General features: G+C 38.5%; 1 protein-coding gene across 6 annotated transcripts in view; it reads left to right on the forward strand.

The window, feature by feature from the left end:
• lama2 (laminin, alpha 2) overlaps positions 1 to 16107 on the forward strand; it is a 181029-nt gene that overhangs the window by 150158 nt on the left and 14764 nt on the right. For 4 of the 6 annotated variants that reach the window (XM_056404736.1, XM_056404734.1, XM_056404737.1 and 1 more), the window contains 12 exons: positions 1085 to 1239; positions 1665 to 1808; positions 3826 to 3959; positions 5560 to 5719; positions 5810 to 5934; positions 6254 to 6416; positions 6840 to 6984; positions 7075 to 7213; positions 8463 to 8474; positions 9248 to 9368; positions 11581 to 11736; positions 12727 to 12780. In XM_056404736.1, the coding sequence (XP_056260711.1) occupies positions 1085 to 1239; positions 1665 to 1808; positions 3826 to 3959; positions 5560 to 5719; positions 5810 to 5934; positions 6254 to 6416; positions 6840 to 6984; positions 7075 to 7213; positions 8463 to 8474; positions 9248 to 9368; positions 11581 to 11736; positions 12727 to 12780 (1508 nt within the window). The remainder of the gene's footprint in view (positions 1 to 1084; positions 1240 to 1664; positions 1809 to 3825; positions 3960 to 5559; positions 5720 to 5809; positions 5935 to 6253; positions 6417 to 6839; positions 6985 to 7074; positions 7214 to 8462; positions 8475 to 9247; positions 9369 to 11580; positions 11737 to 12726; positions 12781 to 16107) is intronic. The other 2 variants (XM_056404735.1, XM_056404738.1) reach the window with 1 other exon arrangement.

Raw genomic sequence — 16107 nt, forward strand, 5'->3', positions numbered from 1 at the left:
CAGACCCCCCAGAGAATTTCTGTCAATAAGAATGAAAAAACGTTTATTTACCATTTGGAAAAAAAAGGCGTGCCAATGAAAATAAAAGAAATAATTAGTTCATTAAGTATGTTTAATGTCAATACATCGTGAGTCAAATCCTCAATCTGAAAAAGGCTGATAAGGCTGCTTTACCTTAATTTCTCGACTCATTGGAGATATGAAGTTATTTTCTCAAACCCACATAAATTAGTGAGTCATGATTACCTCAACCCAAAGCTGATGTTTTTTTCTCTCTGTCTCTCTTTTTTCAATTCCCACAGCCATCAGTATGTATATTTCACTTACCTCAATATATGTACTGTTTACTGTAAGTGGTGTACCAATACAATGTTGTACTTACCAAGTAAAACTGAGCGTAATGTTAATTCCCTACCAATACACGTTTCTTTACATTTAAAGGCATAGCTGTGCACCATATTGAGCAGGAACCCTTAAAATCATCACTTGAGTACAATTAAACATAATTTTGTTGTTTTGTTTTTTTGGCATAATCAATATCAGCAATGTCATTATGATCTGATTTCAACAAGAGTATTGGATCACCACCCATTCATTTTATGGTCATCTTTAATATCTGTCCAGTAAGCAGCAATGGCTTCTAATAATGCCTCTGTTCTGCTCTGCTCTGCCCGGCTGGAGCATGAGAGCTCTGCGCACCACAAAGCATGGAACTACTTCTTCTTTTTTTTTTTTTTTTTTCTGTCTATAAATATATATATATATATATATACATCTTTTTCAGTTTCAAGCCTTTACAGTATATTACAGTAAATAGTGTAGAAAAGGTTTTCTTTGAATGCTTAGCTGCACTAATGCACCTTCTCCATCTTTCTTGCTCTTCCTTCATATTTCTTCTCCTCCTTTGAGTAATATCAATGACGTCTTCTGCTGCCATTATTTGTCATCCTTTCCACACTTTGTCATCCTCTCTACACACCAGCTCTCTGCGCTCTCTCAGCTATAATATACTGTTTAGTGTTAATGGTAGCAACTGCTGTGCGGTTCTGTATCACTACTGTACTTTATCTCTCTCTACTCTCAGTCCATGCTGCAGGAGCGAAAGTGAAGGATTTAGAGGATGAAGCTGATAGGCTGTTGGAGAAGCTGCAGCCAATCAAAAAGCTGCAGGACAATTTGAAGCGAAACATTTCACAAATCAAGGAACTGATCAACCAAGCCAGGAAACAAGCCAACTCAGTAAGTTGTAACTGTCAGTCTGATCCTATTAAAGGAGTTTAAGTGTATGACAGCACAATTGTGTCCTTAAAAACAGTTTTACAATCATTTAGTTTAATTTTGAATTTTAGTGCTTGTAATTATCTAAAACATTATACCAAAATATATTCTGTAAATCAAATATGCACTTTTCAGATTCAGTAGTTTTACTCTGTCCGTACTAATACAAAATGTCATTGGCAACTTTCTGAATGTTACTGCAAAGTTCACAGCACTATGACGACACAGGCAAGTCAGACACCAGGCTAACTTTAACCCAGGTCTGCAATGCTTCTGTGTTACTACATATATAATAAATACAGGATAAAAAGCTAAAAGGTGAAAGCAGTTATGCAAAATTCTTCATGCGAAAACTTAATTTCTCTTCTTTGTCTTCCTCGTTCCAGATCAAAGTATCAGTGTCATCGGGTGGCGACTGTCTCCGTAGTTACCGCCCTGATATCAGGAAAGGGAGGTACAACACCATCGTCCTTCATGTTAAAACCACAACGCCTGATAACCTGCTCCTCTACCTGGGATCAGCCAAATATGTAAGTATACTGTTGCTGTGTAAACAAATTACCATAAGCGCACAGAAATAGTTTGTTTATTTAGCAGTTTGTGTATGTATGTGTAAAGCTGACAACATTGAATACAGACCAGATATGTTGACATTTTCGTGACTTACAGTATAGCACAATCTGCTATATGTCTCAACTGTAATTTAAAAAAATAAAGCAGTTTTTTTCACTTGAGAACTGACCAAAATATCAAAAACTACCAGCAGCTGCTTCTCATAACCAAACCAACCATAAGCAAACCAAAACAGTTTCTTTACCTGTGAATGATCATGTACATACAGACCTACAGCTGTCGTTTGGAATCGCTTTTCTCATCTTCTACATTTTCAGCAACGTACATTTCCATGCTAATAATGCCTTGCTGTATATTAACACCTATTAAGTTTTGTTGGATAACTAAAACCTCTTTATGGCTCTGCAGAAAAACTGGTCCAACTTTGTCTGCAGTATATATGGCTCCGGTATTATTGCTGACAAAATCCAGTTGACAGTTTCAAATTTTCTAAACTGTTTCATATTAAACTATTAATCATATTTAATATCATGTTGAGGTTCTGTGTATTGTGTAGCATTTATCATACTTGAAAATGCCAAAGTGCGCACACACACACACACACACACAGAAAGTATGCATACACAGAGGGAAGCACACACTTACATCCCTCTCTCTCAGCCACACACAAAAACTCACACACACACATACTCCCTGAATGATTTGTCTAATATGAGAATAATTAATACTTCTTGACACTTACTCACTAACGCCCCTATAAGCACAGCACACTGCTTTTTTAAGGTACTGCTGATAATCCCTAAGTGTGCATATGTGCCGATCAGTGTGTATGGATATGTGTGTGTCCTAATGAGCTGCAGCAATTAACAAGTTTATGTTGCTATCTGCTTTAGCCTGATTTCCCCTGAGAAATCACTGCTTTGCTTCATCTGACTGGGAAGTCTTGAACGTGTGTGTGTGTGTGTGTTTGTGTGTGTGTGTGCGTGCGCGCATTTTTGTGTCTCTCACAAATACTCTCTAATTGCGAAGAATTCTGTATGAATAGTAATGTACTGTGTGTGTGCGTGTGCCACTTTAACATTTCACTAATAGTGTGTAATGCTGGTTGAATAATAACGATGCCGCCCTGTGATCTGTGCTAATGAATAATCGTCATTACCGTGGAGAGACTTGGAAGATAAGTGTGTATACCTGTTTGTGTATGTGTGTCATTTGTGGCTTCAAATGTGACTCCCTAATAATCTCTAATTGTGCCTAATACTATATGAATAATAATGCTGCGTGAGTGTGTACTTCAGACGCAGCATCCAGATGAGAGCATATGCTCAAAATTCTCCTATTAATTTTTTGGCTCATACATAAGTAATAAGATCATTAATCAAAATACAGCAAGATCCTGTGAAAACCCACTTACAGAGACAGATGGAGAAAACTTTGTACCCTGAGAATAGATCAGAGCTGGGTGTGAAATCCCTTCTCTGTGTACTGTTTCACTATTCCCTACATGATAAATACTCAGTAAGGTTCTCTGTGGTGAGTAATAAATGGAGATTTCGTACACTTATTAATCACCATCATTTTTGCATCACCATCAACGGTGTTGCATAACTCCTGTGTTCTGTCATCGCAGGAGCTAAGACGAAGCACTGCATTGGGTCAAATGCTATGGACGCTGCATTTTTCATTGCAGAATCCTGATATTAAATAATTGAACTTGAAGCAAATGTGTGCCAGTTCATTCTTTGCACAGTTTGCGATGCACCTTGTTCACACCTGATGGTGTATAAGACGACCTGGCCCTCACTGAGATGTGTGAAGTTACTTTCCTCCAACTGCAATTCAGTTTGTGGTGACATTGTGGATCTGTGAGGGCACATGTTATATCCTCAATTGCATACATTGCACCACCCCCACCCCACCCTCCAAAACTGTTTATACACAATATATTCACTATGTGTCTTATGTGTGTCTCAGGTTGATTTCCTGGCCTTAGAGATGCGTAAGGGGAAGGTGAATTTCCTTTGGGACGTGGGTTCAGGTGTGGGGAGGGTCGAATATCCCCATCACACCATCCATGACGGGAACTGGCACAGAATAGAGGCGTCTCGGTAAGCAGTGTGCACACACATACAGGACATGCATATTCTTTGTTATTCTCACACACGTGCACGGAAAGCCTCTCATTCAAATGTGCTTCCTAAGCAGAATGGTCAGATCTAAGAAAACCAGGGATGTTGAGAAGCATGTTTTGATGATGCACACACAATCTCACCAGCTCATGCACTTACATTATACTCTCAGATCTCATACTATACACAAATAGTGAAGAGAGAGAGCCAAGAGTGGCACTTACATGCAAATATATAGCACTTATATCCACTCTGACATCAGCATTTTTTCTACAATGGAAATCAAATGTTCAGAAATAGAGACTGTGCTCGTCTTCTATCGTTTGACGCCACCGTCTTGTTCTTCTCTTCTAATGTTTTGGGTCATTGTCTTGCTGTAAGATAAACCCCCGACCAACCAGTCTCTCTTCCTTTGTCACTCACCTTTTTCTCGACATCATGATGGAAACATAAAGTACTACTTAGTGCAGCTTGGTATTGTCCAAATAATTTTCCGGAGGGTGTAGTAGCACAGTTTGTTCCAACACCGCCTTTGTACAGACAGAGGGTTTGTAAGTAATTGACACAAGTTAGGACACCTTGTAAAGATCGTTTGAATCACCTTCAAGGCCGCATTTACTTCCATTCCTGCAGAAAGTTCACTTAAATCTGTGGAAAAGGAATGTTTTATGTATGAAATATGAATGATTTTTCAGATTTTGGTGGCCTGAACCTTTTATATTATTGGAGAGTTTACATTCACCGAGCTGCTTAAATTTCAATATAAACTAGACACATTCAGGAGCTCTAAAACTTTTTACCTAATAGTTTGAATATGTTAGGAAAAGAAATCAAATTTATTGGAGTTTATTTATTGTTACATACTTTTTTATTTAGTTGTGGCCAGTTAGCACCTTAGATAATGTCATGATGTGTGTGGCACATGATAAATGGAATGATATATTTTATTCAATGTAACTGTCACTGTAACCTAATTTACATCAAGAACAGTCAATTGTAACAGCAAAAATAAACCAACCTAGCCTTTCATTTCATTCACACTGCTGAAGAAAACATGTTGCTTCACATGGGAAATCAAAGAGATTTCAGCCGTGTCAGCCGATGGCACATCATTACATAGATACAGTGTAATCTAGCAAATCCAGTTTCCCTCTGTGAAAGCTGAAGTGGTGCCGTATACATTTACACCGACTGAAGATGTTAGACGCACTTGGAATCAGTTTTTATGAACTCTTGGTGCTTAAGATGAATGATGGAAACACAAGGTGGAACCAGTTTGTAGAAGTGGAACCTCTGGGCTGTACAATGAGATTAATCTCCCACCTCTGAGTTTGTTTTTCGAAGCAGGAACAGCATTTCTGTATTGTGTGGGGGAACATTTTTAAGACTGATAGTCTGTGTGATCCCAATGGAAAACACCTTTGGGAAATCTCTCAGATGGAAATGCATGGCGCAGGTGGGAAGTCTGCTTGGTGTGAATGAGTCTTGTGTTAGATGGTCTGTCTTCTAGGAAATACAGAATGGCAAACAAAATAACATCGAACCCTCTCTCTCTCTTACTCCTTCTCTCTGTCTGCAGTAATGGCTTGAATGGTACCATATCAGTATATCCTCTGGAAGGCTCTATGGCTGGTATGATGCCGACCCCGGCCAGTGCCAACTCACCCACGGCCTACACCATCTTGGACGTCGACCAGAACGCCTACCTGTTTGTAGGAGGAATACTCGGCACTGTCAAGGTATCTGACCGTCTCTCTGTCTGTGCGTAACAACATCTAGAACCTGTCTGTCTTTTTTCACTCTGCTGTTTTTCTCCTTCTTACTTTTAGAAAGCAGATGCAGTTAGAACAACAACATTCACAGGCTGCATGGGGGAGACCTTCTTGGATGGTAAACCCATTGGCCTTTGGAACTACAGAGATAGACAGGGAGACTGTAAAGGATGTGTTGTCAGGTAAACAAACACTTATTCAGTTTTCATATTTTTCATAAGTTGTAATATTTTTTTTCCTCCTTGTTTACTGTTATATTATGCATCCCCTGTATATACTGGGTGTTATAAAAATCATTACTTTTTATATATATATTCACCCAACTTGGTTTTGTGTTATAAAATACAACTCATGAGATCAAAACAACTCTTCCTTCAGTCAATTTTCTCTCTCTCTTGTTGTTCTTTTAATATTCAAGAGGACGCTTCATCAACTTTGCTATTTTGCATCTCAAACTTGGATGAAAAAGAAACCGATAATGACGCGCCTGTGTTTTTACAGCCCTCAGCGCTCAGATGGTGAGGGAATAGTCCAGCTGGACGGTGAAGGCTACGCCGCGGTCGGACGACCAACAAGGTGGAACCCCAATGTTTCCACAGTCACTTTTAAGTTCCGCACTTTCTCCTCCGAGGCTCTGCTCATGTATCTGGCTACTGAAGATATGGTATGTACAAAACAAAGCAAAAGGGTATGAAACTGAAATGTTAATCATTTATTCAAGAGAGACCCTGCTCCACTTTTAATAAAAAATTTGTTAAGACTTTGCTTTGTAGGTTAAACTCATGTTCATCATGCAACTAAAAATATGTGTTTTTTTAGTCCATAAAAGGTCGTGTACACAGCTAGTACAAAAGATAAAGTAATTGTAATTAATGAAGCAGTTTGACTAGTATCATTCTTACCTATAATTTGACAGCACCACCTTTTTTGTGTTATTACATGTACAAACTTCTTCCATTATTTTGTATTTCATGTTTTTCTTGGCTCTGTGAAACTGATTTTTTTCATTTTTAAATTGGTACAAAATACCGTTGCTACGCACGCCAGAGCCTCACAGCACATTTTCCCTGGCTCTTGCTTTGTATAGAAAGACTTTACGTCCCTGGAGCTGTCAGAGGGCAAGGTGAAGGTGAACTTTGACCTTGGGTCAGGGGTTGGCAGCGCCATAACAGCTAACCGACACAATGATGGAAGCTGGAAATCCCTCACCATGTCGAGGAACAAGAAACAAGGTACATACAACACTGAAAACAACAGACAAATGATCAGATACTTGGGCCTATGAATTATTATTGTTGTTGTCCCTTTAACTGTTCATAAAGCCACGGTGACGGTAGTGGACATCGACAGCAGCGCTGAAGAGAAGATAGTGGCCACATCTCAGGGTTCAGCTACTGGTCTGAACCTCAAGGAAAACCAGAAAATCTATTTTGGAGGCCTGCCAACGATTGGAAATTACAGGTACAAACACACACTGCTGTAATTCATTCATGTACTCATATAGATGTACTCATATAGACGCTCTCATACAGGTGGACTCATTTTAAAGAGGGCCGTAAGATGTTCTGTGTGTGTGATAAGACTGTCTTCCTAATTAGTGCCACGGGTGCTCAGCTCCGAGGCACTCCTCTACAGCTAGAATAGCTGAGAGGAGTGCCTTCGTTGCTTTTTTTTTTTGTTTTGTTAAAAGAGTGAATGAAGTTGTGACGGTCTCCGCTGAGACAGAGGAGAGGAGAAGCTACTAGCCCTCTCTCGCTGTCACTTCTAGTCGCGTTGCTCTCCTCCCCAGTAATGTTAAATTTAGCACCGAAAAAAACATAATAGTGGTAATTTAAATAGCGGTTCATGGGATTTATTAACCCTCAGGGGTCCCTCTGTCCTTTTTTGGACATTTTCTTCACTTTTCTTTTTTGATTTGCTCATCATTTTGGCTGTGTTACAGCTGAAGGTGTGGATTTCTGCAAGAAAGTGTCTTTTTTGACATATTTTTAAAATCTAATGTCAGTTACTGTTACAGGTCTATTATACACTGGTAACACATTTTGTACCCTCTGGGGTTCCTCGCGTCCAAAAAAAGGACACACAAAGAAAATGCTATAAAATCATCATATATCAATATTTTTTTCTGCTTTTTTTGCATAAATCTCTTAAACCACTTCAGTTCTGCTCAAACCTACCAAATGTTTATTAGTTTTCAGGATTTTAACCCTTTAAATGCCAGTTTGAAGACATGTTGCCTCTTGTTTTATTAAAAAAAACAACACAGAATATGAGATATTTCCCACATAATACATGATGGAGGGATGTGACATTGTTTTATATCAGAGTCTTTTATATCAAGACATTTCTCAAAACCAAAATATGATCAAGGTGAATTTTGAACACTGGAAATAAATCATGTACTCATCCCGGCAGTAGCCCCCGTGGCACTCAAAATTTCCCTGGAATTTTCTAGTGATTCTTGTTATTTCCTAATGTAAAACTTCTTTTGACTCTATAAAATGAAGCCACTCAGACTTTTCTGTAGACCAAGAACAATCAGCCTCTTCAAGACCCATTATAATTTTTTTCACATGTTGTAGTCTGTCATTGAAACATCTGTGTACCATCAGGTTGAGCAGAAACAACTTGACTAGTTTAAATGAGTCATTAGTTGAAACTGTGTTTTTGAAATGTGCTAATGCTTTGATATCATGTTTTGTCTTAACAGCATGACAGCCAGGTAAATAAATGAATAAATAAATTATAATCAGACATATAGTAAAATGTTCTGTGAATTGCTGTCTGCATGAGCCACACCCATGCTGATGACGCTGCATAGCCCACAGTCAATCTGTGTCTTTGTTTCTTGGCTGGCACCTGAAGGCTCCTGCTCTTCCACATGGCGGCTGGAAAGCACTTTTCTCTATTCTTTTATTAATCTGAATTTGACGTTTGCCTGCTCAGAAACATTTAGGTGCATTTCCTCACATTTATGACTCTGCCTCACAGGCATTATTGCCATAATTCTATTTAAAATTGTATTTCAGGATCTAAGTATCTCTACCATGTTTTTGTAGCGCTGCAAGCAACAGTTTCTGCTGAGCTACAAAAACATGGCTCTAATTCTCTGAAAACAATTACAATGTGGTGCCTTACACTGCTAATAATGTTCAGTGTGATTCAAGATTATCTGACGGGGGATTTTTCTGTTTTCCTTTCCTCTTGAATAATATGCAACCTGAACAAAGCCTGACATTAAAGAATTTAAAAAAAAAAAGATAATTATAATAAACCCATAAGTATTAGTATGGACAAACGCCATATTCAGATTATTCTGGTTGACGTCCAGGCGTCACTCTGCTTTTGGATACATGATGCAATAGTTTCACCGCTGCAGTAATTCAAGATATTTAAATGATGCTACACTGCTAAGAGACAGGAAAGTGAATTGAGTTTTTCCAAATTCTTTACCTAAAAATACTCTTGACTAAAATCATTTCAACTCCTTTATAGGTCAGAGGTCACTCTGAAGCGATATGCAGGCTGTCTTCGGGAGATTGAAGTCTCCAGAACTCCATATAATCTCCTCAGCAGTTCAGATTATACTGGGGTCACTAAAGGATGTAATGTAGAGGTAAGAGTGTCCACTTAATTGTAGATATTAGCTGTGCAGTGTATTTAAGATCTTAAACCGCCAAGATTATATTACAGAAGTTTGCCTGTCTACTTGCATTTGCATGCTGTGCTGTAGATTCAGTGTTGTATGCTATAAAATGCATTTAAAGTTGCTTTATTGTAGTTAGTAGAGCATATAACGTGTATAATTCAGCATCTACAGCACAGTATTTGCATTATACAGGTATGTGAAAACCTCTCTGTATAATAGTGCTACTATTTAATATGTTTAACGTGTCAGAATGTGGCAGAATAGAAAGCGCATGAATATGTACAAGGAAACTTAACATTATATACAGTAACTATGAATTTATAAACAGCCTTGACAAACCCCTTCACCTGTTTTTGACCTTTCTTCTTTTTCTTTTCTCACTTGAGTGGCCTTCTTTAATTCTTATTTGCCTGTCAATCTGTTGCTTTTTTTTATATATGTGGCTTTCTCCAAAACAAAATGGAAATAGAGTTCAGAAAAGGCAATCACTAGTTCAGACTGTCATATGATGTTTTCATTTACCTCTTACACACACAAACATATTAATTAATTCCATACTATACAGTCCAGACCATAAGTATATGGGCAGCACATTTAAGCGCCAAGTCTCAAGTTTATTTGAGTAGGTTTACATCAATATAGAAAGTGACAGAAATATAGTCCTTTTAATGCGAACTGACCAAAGTTTAGGGGTTTGATAGTAATTGTACACTTATCTACTAAATGTTTGTGGGCAGCTGTATGTTATAAAGATGATCATGGTAAGGCAAAAAAACAAAGATATATCAGAGAGTTATCAAAGGTTGTCGTTTTGCCAAAATCTACAGTCGGGTATATTCTAAATAAAAGGGATCTAAAGGGGCCATACCTCCCATCTATATTAATGTCACTTCAATTTACAAACCATTATTTTATTTCAGTTTCAAACTGAATGTGCTGAAGCTCAGAGCTTTAAGGTCAAAAAATGTGTACTTGCGGTCCGGACTGTACACACACTTCCACAATCCTCTAAATTATGCAAACTCATCTCTCTACTGCTCAAAAGTTTAAGAACACCTCAATTTTTGCAGAAATGTACAAAGTGTGATGTCTGTGTTTCTGAAATTACAGCATAGAACAAGAAATTATTGAAAGTGAAGGAAGCTTGAAATCTTAAATCCTAAATTGAATCCAAATTTTTGACTCATTCAGCAGCTGAACACAATTTTGGCATTCTTTCCACAATGAAAATGAAACATTGTTCAGACAGTTCATCCCAACACTGTTGCAGAGGTCCAGAGACTGTGCTCGACTATTCCTTTTATGTCTGGGGTCATTCTCTTGCTCTTGTTTTCTTCATTCTGAAAGCAATATACAGCATTGCTTCCTGCAGTACATCATCAAAAGTTGGGGCACCTGTAGGACTTGTTTGCATTACCTTTCAAGGCTTAATTTTACTTCATTGTTGATCCCTGGATCCTATGAATTCTACATGATTTTTCAGTTTTTGTCGACCTAAACTTATTATCTTACCTTTAAAGTTACTCACTGGACTTGAGCTGCTTAAATTTCAATAAAAACTGGATCACTGGGGATGTTTCAACACTTCTGACCAGTAGTTTATATATACGCTTACATGGACTCTACATTGGAGTTTTCAAACCCATACAAGGCATTCACCATGGTAATTGTACACTTGTGCTATTCATACATACAAATACACAGCTCCCAGAGTGTATAAAGAATGTAGGAAGAGTTATAAAGGCCCAGGGTTGAGTGTGTAGTGAAGGTCTGTCTATTTCCCCTATCTTTCTTTTCTCTTCTTTTAGCTACCACTCTGCAATGCTACAAAGAGGAGATTGTGCGTGTGTGTGTGTGTGAGAGAGAGAGAATATTTCATTTCCACTCTGTAACCACAGTCAAAGTAATGGGAAGTGGATGACGGTACATTTGATAATTTTTGTAAAACAGCATGCCTCTAAAAGTTTTCTCTTTTATGAGTAAAACCTTGATTTGACTAAAACCTTGGAGGGAATTTGTCGTGTCACTTTATTTTGATCAACCAAACTCGGCTAAATTTCCGCTACTTTTACTTTTCCATCTAAATGTGTTCCGTAAACTTTAACAACCTTTACAAAACAAATCACTTACTCATTGACGTATACTACAGTACACAAACGGTTTAACCTCTGTCCCACAGAACCTGTACACAGTCAGTTTCTCTAAGCCAGGATACGTGGAGCTGGGTGGACTGACGCTGTCGGTCGGCACAGAGATCAGCCTGTCGTTCAGCACCCTGGCAGACACTGGGACCATTCTGCTGGCAGTAGGCGGAGCCTCGCCGATCAGCCTGCAGGTTCAGTTTAATCTACATACTGTAGTAATTCTATGTTTTGTATATATGTTGTTAGTTGAATTGAGAATCCTAATGATTCGTTTCATGGAAAGGACTATGTCATTTGGTGCTACATATAGGGAAAATATGAACTTAAATATATCCATTTATTTTAAACACTATTTATGTTGGTTTATACGCTTACCTGTAAAAAAAATCATATATTTTTTCATGTTGACCAGACCTGCATTACTAACTAAAAGACTCTCTCAGTTGCACCTGAATTATTTAGTGTTCTAGTTGAAAACTTTATATATATATATATATATATATATATATATATATATATATATATATATATATATATATATATACCTTTCTCCACACACATATATATATATATATATATATATATATATATATATATATATAAAAATTAGTACTAAATTTCATAGATCTTTTCTGGAAACTCCTTGGAAATCATTAAGTTTACTCAGAAAAGTGAGTAAATCAGCTCGAGGTCCTGCACAGCAGCAAATAATGGAAACGTGGAAGGAAATAAGATGATCAGGAAGATCTCAGGAAACAAAAAACTAAATAAAAGATCTCTGGAACAACAATTTTCTTTCACTTTATGAGGTTTACAGCTATATTCCAAACTTGCAGTTTGATTGACATCTCTGGTACATATTGTCTCATTTCCTGTTTGTACAAATTGTAAAGGAACTGTATATTACAGCGGTTATTATTTATACAGTCTGCTAGAGAACCACCCATCAGGGTCAATGTGGCTCCAATAACTACTCAGTAACCCAGACTCAGTTTTACAGAGATAGATCTTCTCTAAGAAGCTTCCCAAGAAAACCAGTTACACCATGATTATTATACACTTGTGCTATTCATACATACAAATCACTACCTTTCTAGGAAATGATAGAAGAACTAAGGCACCCTTAAAATAAAATGTTATTCATTTATCCTCACATTTTTCTGAAAATCTTTCCACCACAGGCCCGGAACAAAAACCTCCTCAGCTCCAAGAGGAGACGCAGACAGTCAGTAGAGGTGGGTTCAACTAATGTACACCCAAGCACTGTCCCCTCTCCCTAAGTGAATGCAGTTTTCATAAGTGCATATTAATGAGATTTGCATTTGTTGGCAACTGGGCTAATTGGATTGTCTTTTAGCCAAAACAAAGAAACACACACACACAGAGAGATGTCTAGTTTACAGATGCACAAAGACACATTGTGGCTGTTGATCCATTGTATAGCCGTTACCTTAGCTTTTCGCTGACTACGCAAACACGCACACACACGTAAGTGAGTGAAGTTTCCATAAGTGCATATTAATGAGATTTGAGTTTGTTGGCAACTATGCTGATTTGATTTTCTTACGGCTAAAAACAATCTCACAGAGTCACACGCACGCGCACACGCACACACACACACACACACACACACATGCACACACGCACTATTTTATCCTAATCCCTGATAAATAATCTCTGTGTTAGTGGTGTGTTTACATATATATTCATATTTGCAGGCATATGTATTTGTGTGTACATCTGTGTGTGTGTATGGGTGTGTATGTGTTTTAGCATAATGTGTGTTGGTGTGTGTACATATGTGTTTAAGTGTAGCTCATTGAGAATGAGGACGTTACTGACATGAATGCAAAATTGAAAGTGTATGCATGTTTGTGTGTGTGTGTGTGTGTGTGTGTGTGGGAGGGAGAGAGGACAGAGGTTACCTCTAGCTTATCCATCATCACTGGTTGTTGGGCGCATAAATCTATTTTTACTAACTATGCTGGCAGGCAGGGCGTGTGTGTCTGCATGTGTGTGTGTATGTGTGTGTGGAGAAAGGTTAAGGGAGGTTAAAAACACCATCAACTCAACTTGGCCCTGACTAATGGATTTTTTAGAGAGGGACAGAGAGACAGGGACAGGAGACAAAGGATGGAGGGATGGAGGAGGGAGATTTAGAGGTGAAAGGAAGGATAGAGGAGAAAGAGCAGAGCTGAAGAGAAATGATGCAAGGAGAGAGGAGAGGAGAGGAAAATGAATAGATGGTGAGAGTGTGATAGTAGACAGAAAGGAGAGAACGGACACAGAAGGGAGAGATGAAAAGAAAAGGAAGAAGAGGGTTGCAGCAGAATAAAGGACACTGAGATAAAAGTATAGTGAGGAGAAGAAGAACAGGAAGGGAAGAGGGAAACATGAGGCTATAAAATCAATAAAAAAGCCAAAAAAAAAAAAAAAAAAGACCTTAAGTTGAAAACCAGTGATCCAGTATTCACCTTTGAGAAGCTGGAACCAACAAAATTTTGGGATTTTTATATATGTACATTAAACCAACCTCCCTCCGAAGTGTAGTGGCAGCCTTAAAATGCTGTACACAGGGCAGCGACTCCAAACACACTGTCTGGTTTTGTCTGTTGTGCAAAATAGAAAGTTTGTACATAAAGTAAAAAGTTATTGTTACTGTACCTTCAAGGCGTGCTGTTACAACACATTTTACCATTTTTACAAAGACATAAATGTTAGAAAGAAGAGTCTTATGATTAGCAGTCTGTGTTCTGCTCTGCTTTTACAACCTGACTCCCAAACACACACTCATATAACCCAAAGCTGAAAAGTAATCACACATGAATAAACTTCAAAAGCTGAAAGATTCCGAATATAGAAAGTAGCAGAGGTGCGTGTGTGTGTGTGTGTGTGTGTGTGTGTGTGTGTGTGTGTGTGTGTGTGTGTGTGTGTGTGTGTGTGTGTGTGTGTGTGTGTGTGTGTGTGTGCGTGCGTGCGTGCGTGCGTGCGTGCGTGCGTGCGTGCGTCTGACTCTGTCATGAACACAGGTTTGTGCATGTATAGGTATTTGCATGCATGCTAGCTCCACAGTCTGCTGCCTCTTTGGTTTCACATTTCCATGTCTACATGTGTCTGTATCTGTGTGTGTGTGTGTGTGTGTGTGTGTGTCTCTGTGTTGCTCTCCTTCAGTATATAAATGTACGTGTACGTTCATGTGTGATAGTCTGCCTTTGTCTGTATGTGTAACGTGTCTGCATCTGTGCACCTGTGTGCATGTGTGTGTATGTGTGCCTTTGTATCTGTGTGTGTATCTGTGTGTGTGTGTGTGTGTGTGTGTGTGTGTGCGTGCGTGGGACGGTGCATCAAGAGGCATGTTGTAGCTACATCTCAGTTCAATTTGTCCCCGACCTCAAATTGAAATTCCATTTTCAGGTGGTAAATTGTCTCCCACTTCGCCCTCTGGCACACAGTGAATTAAAATTCAAATTAGCCTGACCCTGCACCACTGCTCTCTAGCACCTCTCTGTCTGTCTCTCTTTTTCTCCCCCCCCCATCTCTATCTCGCTCGCTGTTTTGCTCTCTGCCCTCTCATCTCTTCCCCCTATTATCCTCTCCTCTCTGTTCCTCTCATCTCTTGTTATCCTTTCCTCCCTGCTCACCTCTTCTCTCCTGCCTCTCCCCCCCCCCCCAGTTTCTATCTACATACCCCCACATCTCCCCCTACTCATCTCCCCATTCCTTTTTGCCTTTTCTCTGCTCTTTAATCCATAGTCTCTCCTCCCTCCTGTTTGTCTTTTCTCCTCCCTTCACATCTTATCTGTTGTGTCCCAGTGTTCCTTCTTTTTGCTCCTCTCCTGTTCCTGACAAACATTTAACAAATTGTGGCATGGATGTGGATTTTAATCCAAGTTGAGCACAGTTTTATTATTGTGTGATAATATGGCACAAAGGAAATCCATCCAATGAAGCAGATTCTAAAATCTTCTTGATGGTAGAAAAGATTGCTTATTTTTCTTATAAGATGACGCAGGTAGCAGCTTCAGACAACCACCAATGTCAACTTAACTTTTATTTGAACCGACGGCTCTTAGGTTTGAAAAGAAAATCTTAAGTGAAGCTGCCTACTAGATGTTTCTTGACATTTATGCCACATTGAAGACGGTCTGTCTGTCTCCCAGGTCAAGAATGAACTTCATACGCAACTGTTGTTTTTAAAGTGCCACTTTAGGTTGTTTCTATGGAGCAATTTTCTTTGATCTGATATTTGATTTTTTTCTTTTATAATTACATTTTTGTTTAATTCTGACCTTGTGACATACTTTGTGTTTTCTGTTTCATCTTTTTAGTCTGTAACTCAATGTTATTGCTGCCTACCTTGGCCAGGAGACTCTTGAAAAGTATGTTTTAGGTTCAACAAGATTTTCTTTGTTAAATACACACCAACACTTTTATGGGGTTTTAACATGGGTGCAGGTGATCAACTCAAACTCAAAATATTTGTAAGCATCCTGCCATTTCTTTCTCGTTTTCTCCTGAATTCTCACTTTCACTTTCACTCTCCCTTCAGGCCTTTTCAATCA

Source organism: Seriola aureovittata, chromosome 19, assembly GCF_021018895.1.
Source record: "Seriola aureovittata isolate HTS-2021-v1 ecotype China chromosome 19, ASM2101889v1, whole genome shotgun sequence".
NCBI classification, from domain to species: Eukaryota; Metazoa; Chordata; class Actinopteri; order Carangiformes; family Carangidae; genus Seriola; species Seriola aureovittata.